Genomic DNA, 18,800 nt, shown 5'->3' on the forward strand with positions numbered 1-18,800 from the left:
AACATCTAAATCCGTCCCAATGAATCGCCTTTTTTTTTTTTTTTCTAGTCCTTCGCTATCAATATCATCATCCATGAATCTTTCATCCTCGCTCAAATTAATGGGGAAATTGTCGTTTTCTCCGTCCAAATAGCTCTTGCTGCTGGAGGCTTCCATTAAAAACAATGTGAGGACGTGAGGAGCCCTCACACTTGTGATGTCATCATCTGCGTCTTCCGGTACAGGCAAGGCTTTTTTTATCAGCAACAAAAGTTGCGAATTTAACCGTCAATGTTCTCTACTAAATCCTTTCAGCAAAAACACGGTCAGACGGCGGATCCTGAGCTGACCAATGTCTGATCCACGGACACGCCTAGGGGCGTGAACTAGATAGTCCATGCTATACGCCCATGAGCCAAGATCGATTCTTTCCTAGAACACGACGTAAATATAGATTTATTGATTTATTGCTATTCAAAGGCCTTTGTGTTTCATCACTTATGTATGATTGTAATGACGTTGTGTTATAGGAGTAGCAGTAAAACTTTATATTCTGTAAAAAAAAAGGCTATTTATATTTCAAATGGAATAGCAATTTCGGCAGAATATGTTGTGGTAGTTAAGTAAAGTTTCTTTGCTGTGTATTTGTTCTTGATGCGACGCTCGGAACTGGTAAATCACGTTTTTTTTATGTCTCTCGATCCTTTTCTTTTTTTTTATAAACTTTTTGGTTGTCGCTCTTAAAGTATTCTGTAAGAATGCACACTGTCTTGTGACTTGTTGATAAGCAAGTGGGTTAAATTCACGAAATACGGTTGTTAAATTGTTGTAAAAAACGGATTTTTATGCCAAATGGTGCCGCTAGTATTAAAATAATCCACGTGGATTATTTTAGTTATGTTAACGCTAGCGGCAGTTATTACGACGTTTCCTGGTCTCGTGAGTTTGGGCACGGGCCAAAAACTCAGCTGCGTGTCCGTGTGGACATCTTGTGTGCCGCTGTGGTATTAATATGAGTGTGTATTATTTCTTTATTTATTCTTTAGTGGAGATATACCCTGTGGATCCATTTGGATCACATACAGCTAAATATTACTCAAATCTCATCCACCGTAATAAAAACGATCCTAAATTTTTGTTTAGTACGGTAGCATCGCTAACCCAACAAGGGACTCCTTCCAGTAGCTCCACCCACTCAGCTGATGACTTTATGCAATTCTTTAGTAAGAAAATTGAAGTCATTAGAAAGGAGATTAAAGACAATGCGTCCCAGCTACAACGGGGTTCTATTAACACTGACACGATTGTATATACGGCGGATACTGCCCTCCAAAATAGTTTCTCTCGTTTTGAGGAAATAACATTAGAGGAATTGTTACAACGTGTAAATGGAATAAAACAGACAACATGTTTACTTGACCCTCTTCCTGGGAAACTGATCAAGGAGCTCTTTGAATTATTAGGTCCATCAGTGCTAAATATTATAAACTTATCACTTTCCTCGGGCACTGTTCCCTTAGCATTCAAAAAAGCGGCTATTCATCCTCTTCTTAAAAGACCTAACCTCGATCCTGACCTCATGGTAAACTACCGACCGGTGTCTCACCTTCCCTTTATTTCAAAAATCCTTGAAAAAATTGTTGCGGAGCAGTTAAATGAACACTTAGCGTCTAACAATCTATGTGAAACCTTTCAATCCGGTTTCAGGGCAAATCACTCTACGGAGACAGCCCTCGCAAAAATGACTAATGATCTATTGCTAACGATGGATTCTGATGCGTCATCTATGTTGCTGCTCCTCGATCTTAGCGCTGCTTTCGATACTGTCGATCATAATATTTTATTAGAACGTATCAAAACACGAATTGGTATGTCAGACTCAGCCCTGTCTTGGTTTAACTCTTATCTTACTGACAGGATGCAGTGTGTCTCCCATAACAATGTGACCTCGGACTACGTTAAGGTAACGTGTGGAGTTCCCCAGGGTTCGGTCCTTGGCCCTGCACTCTTCAGCATCTACATGCTGCCGCTAGGTGACATCATACGCAAATACGGTGTTAGCTTTCACTGTTATGCTGATGACACCCAACTCTACATGCCCCTAAAGCTGACCAACACGCCGGATTGTAGTCAGCTGGAGGCGTGTCTTAATGAAATTAAACAATGGATGTCCGCTAACTTTTTGCAACTCAACGCCATAAAAACGGAAATGCTGATTATCGGTCCTGCTAGACACCGAACTCTATTTAATAATACAACTCTAACATTTGACAACCAAACAATTAAACAAGGCGACACGGTAAAGAATCTGGGTATTATCTTCGACCCAACTCTCTCCTTTGAGGCACACATTAAAAGCGTTACTAAAACGGCCTTCTTTCATCTCCGTAACATTGCTAAAATTCGCTCCATTCTGTCCACTAAAGACGCTGAGATCATTATCCATGCGTTTGTTACGTCTCGCCTCGACTACTGTAACGTATTATTTTCGTGTCTCGCCATGTCTAGCATTAAAAGATTACAGTTGGTACAAAATGCGGCTGCTAGACTTTTGACAAGAACAAGAAAGTTTGATCACATTACGCCTGTACTGTATATACCTTTATATACATATATACATACATATATACCTATACTGTATATACCTTTATATACATATATACATACATATATACCTATACTGTATATACCTTTATATACATATATACATACATATATACCTATACTGTATATACCTTTATATACATATATACATACATATATACCTATACTGTATATACCTTTATATACATATATACATACATATATATATACCTATACTGTATATACCTTTATATACATATATACATACATATATACCTATACTGGCTCACCTGCACTGGCTTCCTGTGCACTTAAGATGTGACTTTAAGGTTTTACTACTTACGTATAAAATACTACACGGTCTAGCTCCATCCTATCTTGCCGATTGTATTGTACCATATGTCCCGGCAAGAAATCTGCGTTCAAAGGACTCCGGCTTGTTAGTGATTCCCAAAGCCCAAAAAAGTCTGCGGGCTATAGAGCGTTTTCCGTTCGGGCTCCAGTACTCTGGAATGCCCTCCCGGTAACAGTTGGAGATGCCACCTCAGTAGAAGCATTTAAGTCTCACCTTAAAACTCATTTGTATACTCTAGCCTTTAAATAAACTCCCTTTTTAGACCAGTTGATCTGCCGTTTCTTTTCTTTTTCTTCTATGTCCCACTCTCCCTTGTGGAGGGGGTCCGGTCCGATCCGGTGGCCATGTACTGCTCGCCTGTGTATCGGCTGGGGACATCTCTGCTCTGCTGATCCGCCTCCGCTTGGGATGGTTTCCTGCTGGCACCGCTGTGAACGGGACTCTCGCTGCTGTGTTGGATCCGCTTTGGACTGGACTCTCGCGACTGTGTTGGATCCATTGTGGATTGAACTTTCACAGTATCATGTTAGACCCGCTCGACATCCATTGCTTTCCTCCTCTCTAAGGTTCTCATAGTCATCATTGTCACAGACGTCCCACTGGGTGTGAGTTTTCCTTGCCCTTATGTGGGCCTACCGAAGATGTCGTGGTGGTTTGTGCAGCCCTTTGAGACACTAGTGATTTAGGGCTATATAAGTAAACATTGATTGATTGATTGAATGTGGAATGCACTCCCAACAGGTGTAAAAGTAAGTGCATCTCTACATTCCTTCAAAAGCGCTCTAAAACAACACCTCCAGGCAACTTCAACACTTTACTAATACCCTCCTCCATTCACATCCCATCTCCCCGGATTGTAAATAACCTAATGTAAATAATCAAATGTATTTCTAATGTATATACTTGTTCTTATGCTATGTGAACTCACTATGTTCTCTGCTGGCTGTACATATCCTACTAAGTAAGACCTGGACCAGGGGTCGGGAACCTTTTTGGCTGAGAGAGCCACGAAAGCCAAATATTTTAAAATGTATTTCCGTAAGAGCCATATCATATTTTTTAACACAGAATACAACTAAATGCGTGCATTTTTAAGTAAGACCAACATTTTTAGAGTATAATAAGTCTCTTATTCTTTTTCATAACATTGTTATTCTGAAGCTAACCAATAATAAATAAAATGTCATGTCTGTTGATCATGTTTTTGTTTGGCCATGTGCTGTTTGTCTTTTGGACTCTTTAAGTTCCTGTTTTTTTTTTCCACTCCCTTGTCTGGTTTCCTTGGTTACTCATTTTGTCCACCTGTCTCTGGTGGACAAAATGCCCGCTCACCTGCTTCCCAAGCACTAATCAGAGGCAGTATTTAAGCTTGTCTTTGCCAGTCAGTCGCCCTGTGCTGACTTGTTTCATGCCTTGCCTGGTTTCGTGCTTCATGCCATGCCAAGTAAGTTTTGTTTGATTTATGTTCATAGTCTGTTTATGCGTTAGCTTTCTTCTTAGCCCAAGTTGTGCCTCCGCTGTGAGCGATTTTTGTTTTTATCTTTTTTTAGTTTAAATTAAGTCATGTTTTTACCTAAATGCCATGTCCCGAATAGTCTGTCTGCCTTCCTGGGAGAACGACCCCGCAGCAAGCTGCAACAACCCCCCTTCCCCCCCCGAGGTTGTCGTTGTTGTTTGAGACACTTGTGATTTAGGCCTATGTAAATAAACATTGATTAATTGTTCATGGACGCACTACTGGACAATATATCGACTTACATGCATGTAAATAAAGTAGTTATCAATCGATGCATCGGCCATTCGTGTCATAACTTGGCTTGGACATGGATCGTTTCTTCGATGCAGATGAGAATCAGCACGAGTGCGGCGTGGACGTGAGTACATGCTTGTTTATTTAATAAACAAACAAACAACAAAAAGCGCTCACAATGGAGGAAGAAACTTGGCTAAACAGTACAAACGTGAAACAAAAACACCTGCTCGATGGCATGAAATGATGGAAATAAACTAAAGGACTTTGGACAAAAACAATTGGCTATGAACTATAAACAAAGACTAACTTGGACGAAATGAACAGCGTAGCAAAGCACGAAGCAGATAAACGAGGGCGTGAAGGGGGTGCAGCATGGGCAGGGTGCGTGCGAGTGTGAAGATCCCAGAATGATGAACAGAAAGAAAATGACTTAAATACTGGCTGTGATAATCAGGAACAGGTGTGGGACTGAGGGCAGGGGTGTGACAAGGTGGGAAGTAATGCGTTGGCATGGAAACAAACAAAACCAGGAAGTGAAAAACGTGACTGAATGTCCAAAAACTAAACATAGCATGACCAAAACATAACTTACAGGCATGACAATTAGCTGCTATTAATACATGCATTAAGCCAGGGGTCAGCAACCTTTTTAAAAGCAAGAGCTACTTCTTTGGTACTGATTCATGCCAAGGGCTACCAGTTTGATACACACTTGAATAAATTGCCAGAAATAGCCAATTTGCTCAATTCACCTTTAAACTCTATGTTATTAATAACAATTAATAACATTTATCCTTGTGGAAACACTAAACATCTAAATGATTTCTCACAATAAATCTATATTGTTGATGACATGTTTTTTTAAATAGGTTCAAATCCAATCTGCACTTTGTTAGAATATATAACAAATTGGACCAAACTATATTTCTAACAAAGACAAATTATTGACGGCGTGGCGCAGTGAAAGAGTGGCCGTGCGCAACCCGAGGGTCCCTGGTTCAATCCCCATCTATTACCAACCTCGTCACGTCCGTTGTGTCCTGAGCAAGACACTTCACCCTTGCTCCTGATGGGTGCTGGTTAGCGCCTTGCATGGCAGCTCCCTCCATCAGTGTGTGAATGTGTGTGTAAATGTGGAAGTAGTGTCAAAGCACTTTGAGTACCTTGAAGGTAGAAAAGTGCTCTACAAGTACAACCCATTTATCATTTATCATTTAAAAGTATATATATGTACTTAATTTTTCTTTTTTATTTATAAGAATCATCTGAATCGATTCATAATTTTCCAAAATCGATTCCCAAAAATATTTTAACATTCATTTTTTCTATTAAGGAATTTTTAAAATATATATATATTACATTTTTTAATGGAACCATCTGAATCAATGAATCATTTTCAAAAATCGATTAGAAAAAAAATAAAACACTTTTTATAATGACAATACATTTTGAAAAAATACATGTACTTCAATATATAATTAATAATAATATAATCGCATAATAAGAGTATGTGAAAATTAGACTTCTTTGTTTACTTCCGTTACAAAATCAGAAATGTCAAGCAGCTAAAATGCCATAAAGATGGATAAGTGTGGAGAGTGTTTTGCACTTTTCCCCCATCATGCTTTTTGATTACATTTAAATGGATGTACAACCCATTTATCATTTATTTATTTATTAATTATTTATTATAGATTTTCCAAAACAAAAATTAAAAAAGAAATCCAAAAGACCTCGAAATAAGATTTAAATTTGATTCTACAGATTTTCTAAATTTGCCAGAATATTTTATATTATTTAATCATAATAAGTTTGAAGAAATATTCCACAAATATTCTTTGTCAAAAAACCAGAAGCTAAAATGAAGAATTAAATTAAAATGTATTTATTATTCTTTACAATAAAAAAAAACTTGAACATTGATTTAAATTGTTAGAAAAGAAGAGGAAGGAATTGAAAAGGTAAAAAGGTATATGTGTTTAAAAATCCTAAAATCATTTTTAAGGTTTTATTTTTTTCTCAAAAATTGTCTTTCTGAAAGTTATAAGAAGCAAAGTCAAAAAATAAATGAATTTATTTCAACAAGTGAAGACCAAGTCTTTAAAATATTTTCTTGGATTTTCAAATTCTATTTGAGTTTTGTCTCTCTTAGAATTAAAAATGTCGAGCAAAGCGAGACCAGCTTGCTAGTAAATAAATACAATTTAAAAAATAGAGGCAGCTCACTGGTAAGTGCTGCTATTTGAGCTATTTTTAGAACAGGCCAGCGGGCGACTCATCTGGTCCTTACGGGCGACCTGGTGCCCGCGGGCCGCACTTTGGACATCCCTGCTTTAGCTGTTTCTGCATGTTTTGATGCTGTAGAGAGGGTGTTGTTGTTGTTGTGGTGCCTGAGACCAAGTGGACAATGCACGCCTTCATGGACGCACTACTGGACAATATATCGATTTACATGCATGTAAATGAAGTAGTTATCAATCGATGTATCGGACATTAGCTGCTATTAATGCTAACCAGACCAACCTGTATGATGACAGTTGTCGTTGCCAAGGCGAGAACCCGTTTAACTGTTGACTTCTTCTCCTATTATGGACACAAGACTGGATCGGTACCGCCTCTCCAACGAGCCCCGCGGGTCCCGAGGCGAGCAGTTCGTCTGGTCGGAGGAGACAAAGTTCCAGTTCCGCCACACGGACGCGGACTGTCGGCACGTATCGGACCACAGCAACGTTCAAAGGCAGTCCCGCCCTTTCCTTCATGTCGCCTTTCGGGCTGTCGGGAAATTGGACAACAAACGGCCCTGATAGTGAGACGGACATATTAATTACGACAATATGGATATGTTCATGTAAAATTAAATAAACAACAGTTTTTAAGATTTTTTGGAGTGCTGCTGTGAAGATTTTTAAATGACTACCGTCACGGAGAAATTGGAGAATGAGTACTCTCAAACCGCGACGACGCTTTTGAACGCAGCGCTGGCTGATGCGAAAGTCTTAATCCTGGTAATAAGTGTACAATTTAGCAGCTAATTTTTTTTTACCCTAACTCACGTTTTTATATTTAAATGTATTATTTCAAACTAATTAACAGCATATAAAAAACGCTAATCAAAACGCGGTTAATGTGAGTTCCCCGGGTAATGTTTCTAATACAAAAAATCTACCACGCGTTGTCAACGGTAGCGTGGCCGAGTGGTCTAAGGCGCTGGATTTAGGCTCCAGTCATTTCGATGGCGTGGGTTCGAATCCCACCGCTGCCAGCAATTTTTTTTTTTTTTTTTTTTTGCGTCGAGACTTTATTGCTGAAGAACATTTACAGGAATTTAGAGTAACTATTCTTGTAATATGGGTGTACTGTATCCCAAAAACATTTCACAAAAATTGATGTATTCTGCAATTTTATTAGGATAAGTAAAACCAGCCTTTTTTGCAAATGTAAATCACAGCCCTGCATATTTGCAGATTTTTTGGGGGTAAGAAAACTTGTTTTATTTGTGGAAAAACCCACTCATTTATAAATTTTAGAACAATTTACATTTTAGAAAAATCAAACTTGTAATGTTTATATACACGCACAACACTTAAAGGCCTACTGAAATGATATTTTGTTATTTAAACGGGGATAGCAGGTCCATTCTATGTGTCATACTTCATCATTTCGCCATATTTTTGCTGAAAAGATTTAGTAGAAAACATCGACGATAAAGTTCGCAACTTTTGGTCGCTAATAAAAAAGCCTTGCCTGTACCGAAAGTAGCAGACGATGTGTGTGTGATGTCACAGGTTGTGGAGCTCCTCACATCCTCACGTTGTTTATAATCATAGCCTCCAGCAGCAAGAGCTATTCGGACCGAGAAAGCGATGATTTCCCCATTAATTTGAGCTAGGATGACATATTCGTGGATGAGGAAAGTTAGAGTGAAGCACTACTAAAAAAAAAAAAAAAGAAAAGGTGACGGTTCCAGGCGGCGGCAGTGGGAGCGTTTCAGATGTAATTAGACACATTTACTAGGATAATTCTGGAAAATCCCTTATCTGCTCATTGTGTTACTAGTGTTTTAGTGAGATTATAAAGTCATACCTGAAAGTCGGATGGCTGCGGTGAACGCCAGTGTCTCTGAGAGAAGCCGAGGAGCCAAGATCACAGCTGCCTTTTTGAGCTGCAGGAGGAGGATGCATAATCCACTAAAGTCTCCGACTTAATATCACAATTTTCCCATCCAAAAACTTGCTGGTTGACGTAGAGCAGTGGTTCTCAACCTTTTTTCAGTGATGTACCCCCTGTGAACATTTTTTAAATTCAAGTACCCCCTAATCAGAACAAAGCATTTTTGGTTGAAAAAAAGAGAGAAAGAAGTAAAATACAGCACTATGTCATCACTTTCTGATTTATTAAATTGTATTACAGTGCAAAATATTGCTCATTTGTAGTGGTCTTTCTTCAACTATTTGTAAAAATATATATAAAAATAACTAAAAACTTGTTGAAAAATATACAAGTGATTCAATTATAAATAAAGATTTCTCCACATAGAAGTAATCATCAACTTAAAGTGCCCTCTTTGGGGATTGTAATAGAGATCCATCTGGATTCATCAACTTACTTATAAACATTTCTTCACAAAAAAATAAATCTTTAACATCAATATTTATGGAACATGTCCACAAAAAATCTAGCTGTCAACACTGAATATTGCATTGTTGCATTTCTTTTCACACTTTATGAACTTACATTCATATTTTGTTGAAGTATTATTCAATAAATATATTTATAAAGGATTTTTGAATTGTTGCTATTTTTAGAATGTTTTTGAAAAATCTCACATACCCCTTGGCATACCTCCAAGTACCCCCATTTGACAACCACTGACGTAGAGAAACATGTTCGCTTGACTGCTCTGTGTTAAAGCTTCACAACAAACAAAGAAACACCGGCTGTGTTTCGGTTGCTAAAGGCAGCTGCAATCCACCGCTTTCCACCAACAGCATTCTTCTTTGACGTCTCCATTATTAATTGAACAAATTGCAAAAGATTCAGCAAAGTAGATGTCCAAATTACTGTGTAATTATGTGATGAAAAGAGACAACTTTTAGTCATAAGTGGTGCTGGGCTAATATGTCCGCGACAACCCGAGACGTCACAAACACGCGTCATCATACCCGACGTTTTCAACAAGAAACTCAGCGCGAAATTTAAAATTGCAATTTAGTAAACTAAAGCGGCCGTATTGTCATGTGTTGCAATGTTAATATTTCATCATTGATATATAAACTATCAGACTGCGTGGTCGCTAGTAGTGGCTTTCAGTAGGACTTTAAGTACATTAGCATTTCAGTATATGAAACTGAGTTATGGAATGGGTTAAGCAAAGTTAAACGTTGCACAAATACAAGGGTGTCAAACTCGTTTTTTTTGTATTTATTTATTAATCAATCCAACAAAATAATACAATACCAAAACCCAACATTCAGAATAGCAACCAACAGAACGATTGAGAGGACAAACAAACATGACACTTTGTCTGAGCAAAGCTGGCAATCCAAAAGATTGCAAGCCAGCCGTCTCCATCAGTGTTGTGTCCACAATCGGCCTGCTGACTGCCAAGGCCGAACATCTGGTACCGGGACGCAGACAACGCGAAGACGGGGGCATAGCACCAGCGTCAACACATGTGCATTTTTGTATAATCATGTATTGTGTCTAACCGGAGTTGTGGAGATTACCTCCTTCCCTCAGCGACAGCTTCAGTGATGTAAGCAGGGACTTTCCAAAATAAAGGGAGGAAGCACGCGGGCTGGACTTTTAGAAGGTAGTTTGGATCTGTAACTAGAGTACAGCCCAAAACACGTCTCTCCTCATTGACTTTAATTGAACTCTGTCTCTGCATGATTCCTTGCTTCTTGTCTGTTTAATAGATGTCATCAGTGTTTGAACCTGACACTGTGTGGATAGTATTCTCTTCCCTGACCTATTATTTTCTACGCACGAAGAAAAATGTTATTTCCGCAATGTGTGTCGCTCCGCTTTTCCTCCCCACAGCAACACGGCAATCGGCATATAATAGCCGGGAAAGTACCAGGATAGCGGGCGCAAAAAAATGATGGCTCCCGAAGTGTTACCCAGCGTCATATAGAAATATAGGTAGTGTTCATCGTGTGAGGCAATGACAATTACACAATAAAAAAACAAATAACTAGAGATGTCCGATAATGGCTTTTTTCCGATATTCCGATATTGCCCAACTTTTAATTACAGATTCCGATATCGACCGATATATACAGTCGTGGAAGTAACACATTATTATGCCTAATTTTGTTGTGATGCCCCAGTGGAGGCATTAAACAATGTAGCAAAGTTTTCCAAAATAAATCAACTCAAGTTATGGGAAAAAAATGCCAACATGGCACTGCCATATTTATTATTGAAGTCACAAAGTGCATTTTTTTTTCCAACCATGCCTCAAAACAGCAGCTTAGAACTTGGGACGTGCACTCCCTTAGAGAGCATGAGGAGGTGTATATTGTAGCGTTCCGGAAGAGTTAGCGCTGCAAGGGCTTCAGGGTATTTGTTCGGTTAGGTGCGGATGTTCTCTCGAAATGTGTTTGTCATTCTTGTTTGGTGTGGGTTCACAGTGTGGCGCATATTTGTAACAGTATTAAAGTTGCTTATACAGCCACCCTCAGTGTGACCTGTATGGCTGTTGATCAAGTATGCCTTGCATTCACTTGTGTGTGTGAAAAGCCGTGAGTATTATGTGATTGGGCCGGCACGCAAAGGCAGTGCCTTTAAGGTTTATTGGCGCTCTGTACTTCTCACTAAGTCTGTGCACCACTCTGTACAGCGGCGTTTTATAGTCATAAATTTAACTTTTTAAAACCGATATTGATAATTTCTGATATTACATTTTAAAACATTTATCGGACGATAATATCGGCAGTCCGATATTAATGGGTTATACTTGTATAGCGCTTTTTTACCTTCAAAGTACTCATAGCGCTTTGATACTATTCCCACATTCACCCATTCACACACACATTCACACACTGATGGTGGGAGCTGCCATGCAAGGCCCTAACCACAACCCATCAGGAGCAAGGGTGAAGTTCAAGGACGCAACGGACGTGACGAAGTTGGGGATTGAACCAGGAACCCTCAGGTTGCTGGCACGGCCACTCTCAGAACCGCGCCACGCCGTCCCATATTATCGGACATCTCTACAAATAACGGTTTGAATTGGTTCAGATTCTCGGGGACCGTTATTACTGACGGACAGGTGTCGCGGTGTGACCGCAGCCAGGCACGTAAGAAAACCCTCGTCTCCATGGCAACGTCTCTTTCTTGCCGCTTTTCCACTAATGCAAGGGTAGGCATCCCAGAACGTTGTAAGAGCCATTTTAGATGCAAAAAACACAACACTGCTAACGTCTCTGTCTTGCCGCTTTTCCACTAACGCAAGGGTAGGCATCCCAGAACGTTGTAAGAGCCATTTTAGATGCAAAAAACACAACACTGGCAATGTCTCTGTCTTGCCGCTTTTCCACTAATGCAAGGGTAGGCATCCCAGAACGTTGTAAGAGCCATTTTAGATGCAAAAAACACAACACTGGCAATGTCTCTGTCTTGCCGCTTTTCCACTAATGCAAGGGTAGGCATCCCAGACGTTGTAAGAGCCATTTTAGATGCAAAAAACACAACACTGGCAACGTCTCTTTCTTGCCGCTTTTCCACTAACGCAAGGGTAGGCATCCCAGAACGTTGTAAGAGCCATTTTAAATGCAAAAAACACAACACTGGCAATGTCTCTGTCTTGCCGCTTTTCCACTAATGCAAGGGTAGGCATCCCAGACGTTGTAAGAGCCATTTTAGATGCAAAAAACACAACACTGGCAACGTCTCTTTCTTGCCGCTTTTCCACTAACGCAAGGGTAGGCATCCCAGAACGTTGTAAGAGCCATTTTAAATGCAAAAGACACAACACTGGCAACGTCTCTGTCTTGCCGCATTTCCACTAATGCAAGGGTAGGCATCCCAGAACGTTGTAAGAGCCATTTTAGATGCAAAAAACACAACACTGGCAACGTCTCTGTCTTGCCGCTTTTCCACTAATGCAAGGGTAGGCAACCCAAAACGTTAAAGGGGCAAATTTTGGACCCAAATAACACAACACTGTCAAGCGCCATTCATATAAAACTTGCGGGCCGCACCAACATTAAACTTTGTCATAGAGTATTGAACATTTCTGTCCTAGGGTTACCTCCAAACTAAATGCATTGGGAGGGACACGACATGAGAGGTCAAGTCACCCTGAACATTGGACAGTTACATAAGTTGTTATGATACAAATTAGGCCATCAGGAGCATATAAATAAGAAGGGAAGGCCAAGCCTGATGTGTGCTCTTATTAATTCCTTTCATGAGGGTGCACCATCTTTTGTCTCCGGAGACACTGTCTGTGTTCATATTGATTCAATCCAACTAATTACTCTGATTGTGAGTAATTAAAACTGTTGTAACAAACTCTCTATTGTTCCTGTTTAAGATTCGGACTTTTCGACCACATAAAACTGGCGTCCCGGTACAGGGCACCACATTATTAAGATGGGGGCCGCAAAATAACGTCTGAGGCCCCTGTTCTAAACATTTTCTCTGCCTTACGCAACAGAAGTCCTTTTTCAAGTTGTGCTAACTTTTCAAGACTGGATTTTCCGCAAAAATTGTTTTACAATCCCCTTTGTTTTTTCCTCGAGTATTGCCGGGCGACAAAGTGCATCTTCTGGATGGCCAGGCGCGTGTCCTCAGGCGATATTCCCAGATGCCAGACGGCTCTAACGCAATTCCCAAAATGCGGATACATGAGGACTTGCACCCCCTGCCCCAAAGCGTCCTCTTCCCCCTCGCCGACCTGGGCCATGCGTCTGCAGAACTCCGAGGGACTCAAGGCGGGCTCTCGGGTTCCGAAACGCAGGATGTTGGTCTCCACGGCGGCCACGTCCACGGCGAACAGAGGCGGCTCACAGTTCTGCAAAGCTGGCGAGAGTCAAAACTTGTTACCTTCATGGACGACTGCAATGGACGCCGGAAAAATTCAAACCTTGGGCGAACGTTTTGGCCTCGTTGTGATCTTCTTGTAGTCTTCCGACCATCTCCAGCAAAGCCAGTTTCCCCGCCGCCGCAAGTATGCCGGCCTGACGCATCCCGCCACCCAGGGCTTTACGACACCTCAGCGCCCGGGATATGAAGTCTTTGGGGCCGGCGAGCATGGTTCCCACCGGGGCCCCTAATCCCTGGTACACCAAGACAAAACGCTTGAGGAAAGGGTCGAATCCGGCGATCGGTCGCGTAAACGGGCCCCACCTTGGAGAGACACACGCTAACAGTGTGTGTGTGCTGCAGGATGGAGGACGCCGACACCCCCAGCGCCACCGCGGCGTTCATCAGCCGGGCTCCGTCCATGTGGACCGCCAGGGAGTATTTATCGGCAAGAGCCCGCACCTAATAAGTGCCACATTAGAAGTCTCTTTATACAAACCCCGTTTCCATACCAGTTGGGAAATTGTGTTAGATGTAAATATAAACAGAATACAATGATTTGTAAATCATTATATTCTACAAAGACAACATATTTGATGTTCAAACTCATAAACTTTTTTTTTGTTGTAGCAAATAATCATTAACTTTAGAATTTGATGCCAGCAACACGTGACAAAGAAGTTGGGAAAGGTGGCAATAAATACTGATAAAGTTGAGGAATGCTCATCAAACACTTATTTGGAACATCCCACAGGTGTGCAGGCTAATTGGGAACAGGTGGGTGCCATGATTTGGTATAAAAACAGCTTCCCAAAAATGCTCAGTCTTTCACAAGAAAGGATGGGGCGAGGTACACCCCTTTGTCCACAACTGTGTGAGCAAATAGTCAAACAGTTTAAGAACAACCTTTCTCAAAGTGACATTGCAAGAAATTTAGGGATTTCAACATCTACGCTCCATAATATCATCAAAAGGTTCAGAGAATCTGGAGAAATCACTCCACGTAAGCGGCATGGCCGGAAACCAACATTGAATGACCGTGACCTTCCATCCCTCAGACGGCACTGTATCAAAAACCCACATCAATCTCTAAAGGATATCACCACATGGGCTCAGGAACACTTCAGAAAACCACTGTGACTAAATACAGTTTGTCGCTACATCTGTAAGTGCAAGTTAAAGCTCTACTATGCAAAGCGAAAGCCATTTATCAACAACGTCCAGAAACGCCGCCGGCTTCTCTGGGCCCGACATCATCTAAGATGGACTGATGCAAAGTGGAAAAGTGTTCTGTGGTCTGACGAGTCCACATTTCAAATTGTTTTTGGTAATATTCAACATAGTGTCATCCGGACCAAAGGGGAAGCGAACCATCCAGACTGTTATCGACACAAAGTGTAAAAGCCAGCATGTGTGATGGTATGGGGGTGCATTAGTGCCCAAGGCATGGGTAACTTACACATCTGTGAAGGCACCATTAATGCTGAAAGGTTTTGGAACAACATATACTGCCATCTAAGCGCCGTCTTTTTCATGGACGCCCCTGCTTATTTCAGCAAGACAATGCCAAGCCACGTGTTACAACAGCGCAGGTACTAGACTAACCTGCCTGTAGTCCAGACCTGTCTCCCATTTAAAATGTGTGGTGCATTATGAAGCCTTAAATAACACAACAGAGACCCCGGACTGTTGAACAAACTTCAGCTGTACATCAAGCAAGAATGGGAAAGAATTCCACCTGAAAAGCTTCAACAATGTGTCTCCTCAGTTCCCAAACGTTTACTGAGTGTTGTTAAAAGGAAAGGCCATGTAACACAGTGGTAAAAATGCCCCTGTGACAACTTTTTTGCAAAGTGTTGCTGCCATTAAATTCTAAGTTAATGATTATTTGCAGAAATTAAATTACATGAAATATCTTGTCTTTGCAGTCTATTCAATTGAATATGAGTTGAAAAGGATTAGCAAATCATTGTATTCTGTTTTTATTTAACATTTACACAACATGCCAACTTCACTGCTTTGGGGTTTTGGGAATAAGACTAAACTTAAAAATAAGTAGAATATATTGTCTAAAAAACATTTGAAGGGTGTAGTGGCGAGGGGCGACTAGGTTGCACACAAACCTCCTGCAGGAAGTGCAGCGGCATCACGCGTCCACCTTGTATGTTGTGTGTGTTCTCCACGCAGATGAGGCGTGAGCGCGGGTAGTGCGGGTCCGGGTAGTCGTGGCGGATCTTGGACTCCAGCTGGTCCAGGTCAAAGGTGCCGTCGGCAAAGGTGGTGGCTGTGGTGGCGTGGACGCCGGCCAGCTGTATCCATAGTAACGTAATCAGCATTAAGCATCCCAGCATCATAGTAAATAGCAAGTCATTAGGGTTGTGCGATACAGGCAATAGAAATGATGCACATTGGGCCCATGATAGAGTTAGTTTTTTTGTTTTTTTAAATAAAAGTACATTTTAAGAAAGTGATAATAAAAAAATATACAAATCCCGTTTCCATATGAGTTGGGAAATTGTGTTAGATGTAAATATAAACAGAATACAATGATTTGCAAATCCTTTTCAAGCCATATTCAGTTGAATATGCTACAAAGACAACATATTTCATGTTCAAACTCATAAACTTCATTTTTTTTGCAAATAATAATTAACTTAGAATTTCATGGCTGCAACACGTGCCAAAGTAGTTGGGAAAGGGCATGTTCACCACTGTTACATCACCTTTTCTTTTAACAACACTCAATAAACGTTTGGGAACTGAGGAAACTAATTGTTGAAGCTTTGAAAGTGGAATTCTTTCCCATTCTTGTTTTATGTAGACCTTCAGTCCTTCAACAGTCCGGGGTCTCCGCTGTCCTATTTTACGCTTCATAATGCACCACACATTTTACGTGGGAGACAGGTCTGGACTGCAGGCGGGCCAGGAAAGTAGCCGCACTCTTTTTTTACGAAGCCACGCTGTTGTAACACGTGCTGAATGTGGTTTGGCATTGTCTTGCTGAAATAAGCAGGGGCGTCCATGATAACTTTGCTTGGATGACAACATATGTTGCTCCAAAACCTGTGTGGACCTTTCAGCATGAATGGTGCCTTCACACATGTGTAAGTTACTCATGTCTTGGGCACTAATACACCCCCATACCATCACACATGCTGGCTTTTACACTTTGCGCCTATAACAATCCGGATGGTTATTTTCTTCTTTGTTCCAGAGGACACCACGTCCGCAGTTTCCACATATAATGTGAAATATGGACTCGTCAGACAACAGAACACTTTTCCACTTGTCATCAGTCCATCTTAGATGAGCTCGGGCCCAGCGAAGCCGGCGGCGTTTCAGGGTGTTGTTGACAAAAGGGTTTTGATTTGCATAGCAGAGTTTTAACTTGCACTTACAGATGTAGCGACCAACTGTAGTTACTGACAATGGTTTATGAAGTGTTCTTGAGCCCATGTGGTGATATCCTTTACACAGTGGTGTTGGTTTTTGATGCAGTGCCGCCTGAGGGATCAAATGTCCTTAATATCATCGCTTACGTGCAGTGATTTCTCCAGATTCTCTGAACCTTTTGATGATTTTACGGAGCGTAGATGGTAAAATCCCTAAATTCCTTGCAATAGCTCGTTGAGAAATGTTGTTCTAAAACTGTTCAACAATTTGCTTACAAATTGGTGAGTCTCGCCGTATTCTGTTTATATTTACATCCAACACAATTTCCCAACTCATATGGAAATGGGGTTTGTATATATATGCAGCTGAGATAGCCTGCAGCACCTTCCGTGACCCCAAAGGGACAAGCGGTAGAAAATGGATGGATGGATGGATATTATTTTAAATTTTTGATGATTGAGCTTTTGGTGATATCGACATATCGTGATAATGCATAATCGGGACTCATTCTTGCTGCATCCTGCAATTAACGTTGCTTACATGTACCATTATCACTGGAGGATGAGGAACAACTAAACTTGCCACACATCACTTGTAGGAGGATGCCATAAGCCGGGCTAACTGCTAAGCTAAATCTCCTCCATGTTAACAGAGGTGGGCGGATCGATACGAATATCGACGGTGACGATACCAAGTATAGTATCAGTGTGGAGTCGGTGCTGCAGTGATTAGATCAATACTTTTTCTATTATCACAAAATTGTTTTTTTGAATATGTAAAAAACGGCATAGGAGAAATAGTTTGAATAATTAATTAATATGTATATTCTTGCTAGCAAACTAACGGCTAACCTCCCTCCAAAGTGCAAAGTCACTTCTTGGTCAGCATCCCACGCTTTTGTGGCGGAAAATAAACTACTTTTCTTACAGGTATCTTTATCACTGGAGGACGAGGAACCTCTAAAATGCTACACTACACACCGTGGTGGGAAATGCTAACCGCTAAGCTCGAACTCTTGATCGTATACAGAGGTGTGCCGATCGATACCAAGTATATTGTCAGACTATGGTCGATACTACAGTGATTATATCGATTTTTTTTTTTTTTTTTAACAGAAAATCTTTTGTTATTTTTATTATTTTTTGCAAAATCAGGAAAAAAGTCCTTGGACACAGGAGAGAATTAAGGGCAAAACCAAATGATTCTAATCTGAGCTAAAAGTATACACATATACATATATATATATATATATATATATATATATATATATATGTATACACATATATATATATATATATATATATATATATATATATATATATATATATATACATACATACATATATATACATATATATATACACATACATATATGACATGCACCTGGGATAAGTTGATTGGCAACACTAAATTGGCCTTATTGTGTGAATGTGAGTGTGAATGTTGTCTGTCTATCTGTGTTGGCCCTGCGATGAGGTGGCGACTTGTCCAGGGTGTACCCTGCCTTCCGCCCGATTGTAGCTGAGATAGGCACCAGCGCCCCCCGCGACCCTAAAGGGAATAAGCGGCAGGAAATGGATGGATGGATACATATATATACATACATACATATATATACACATACATATATACACATATATATACATACATACACACATTCGTATATATATATATATATACACATACATATATATACATACATAC

General features: G+C 40.4%; 2 protein-coding genes and 1 non-coding gene across 5 annotated transcripts in view; 1 reads left to right on the top strand and 2 right to left on the bottom strand.

Moving 5' to 3' along the window:
• LOC133557180 (eukaryotic elongation factor 2 kinase-like) overlaps window positions 1-7,334 on the bottom strand; it is a 50,680-nt gene extending 43,346 nt beyond the window's left edge. For all 3 annotated transcript variants that reach the window (XM_061907445.1, XM_061907446.1, XM_061907444.1), the window contains exon 1: window positions 7,194-7,334. The gene's annotated coding sequence lies outside the window, so the exon portion shown is untranslated. The remainder of the gene's footprint in view (window positions 1-7,193) is intronic.
• A 516-nt stretch (window positions 7,335-7,850) lies between these two features.
• On the top strand, window positions 7,851-7,932 carry trnal-uag (transfer RNA leucine (anticodon UAG)). The gene has a single exon. It is a non-coding gene; the product is annotated as a tRNA-Leu (tRNA).
• Window positions 7,933-9,236: 1,304 nt separating this feature from the next.
• Window positions 9,237-18,800, bottom strand: part of LOC133557181 (uncharacterized) — a 16,623-nt gene continuing 7,059 nt past the window's right edge. Inside the window, exons 4-7 of the mRNA XM_061907447.1 lie at window positions 15,827-16,012; window positions 14,028-14,165; window positions 13,765-13,957; window positions 9,237-13,700 (exon numbers count right to left, since the gene is read on the bottom strand). Coding sequence (XP_061763431.1) covers window positions 13,393-13,700; window positions 13,765-13,957; window positions 14,028-14,165; window positions 15,827-16,012 — 825 coding nt within the window. The 3' untranslated portion in view covers window positions 9,237-13,392. The remainder of the gene's footprint in view (window positions 13,701-13,764; window positions 13,958-14,027; window positions 14,166-15,826; window positions 16,013-18,800) is intronic.

The sequence above is a fragment of the Nerophis ophidion genome, linkage group LG08 (genome assembly GCF_033978795.1).
Source record: "Nerophis ophidion isolate RoL-2023_Sa linkage group LG08, RoL_Noph_v1.0, whole genome shotgun sequence".
Lineage (NCBI taxonomy): Eukaryota > Metazoa > Chordata > Actinopteri > Syngnathiformes > Syngnathidae > Nerophis > Nerophis ophidion.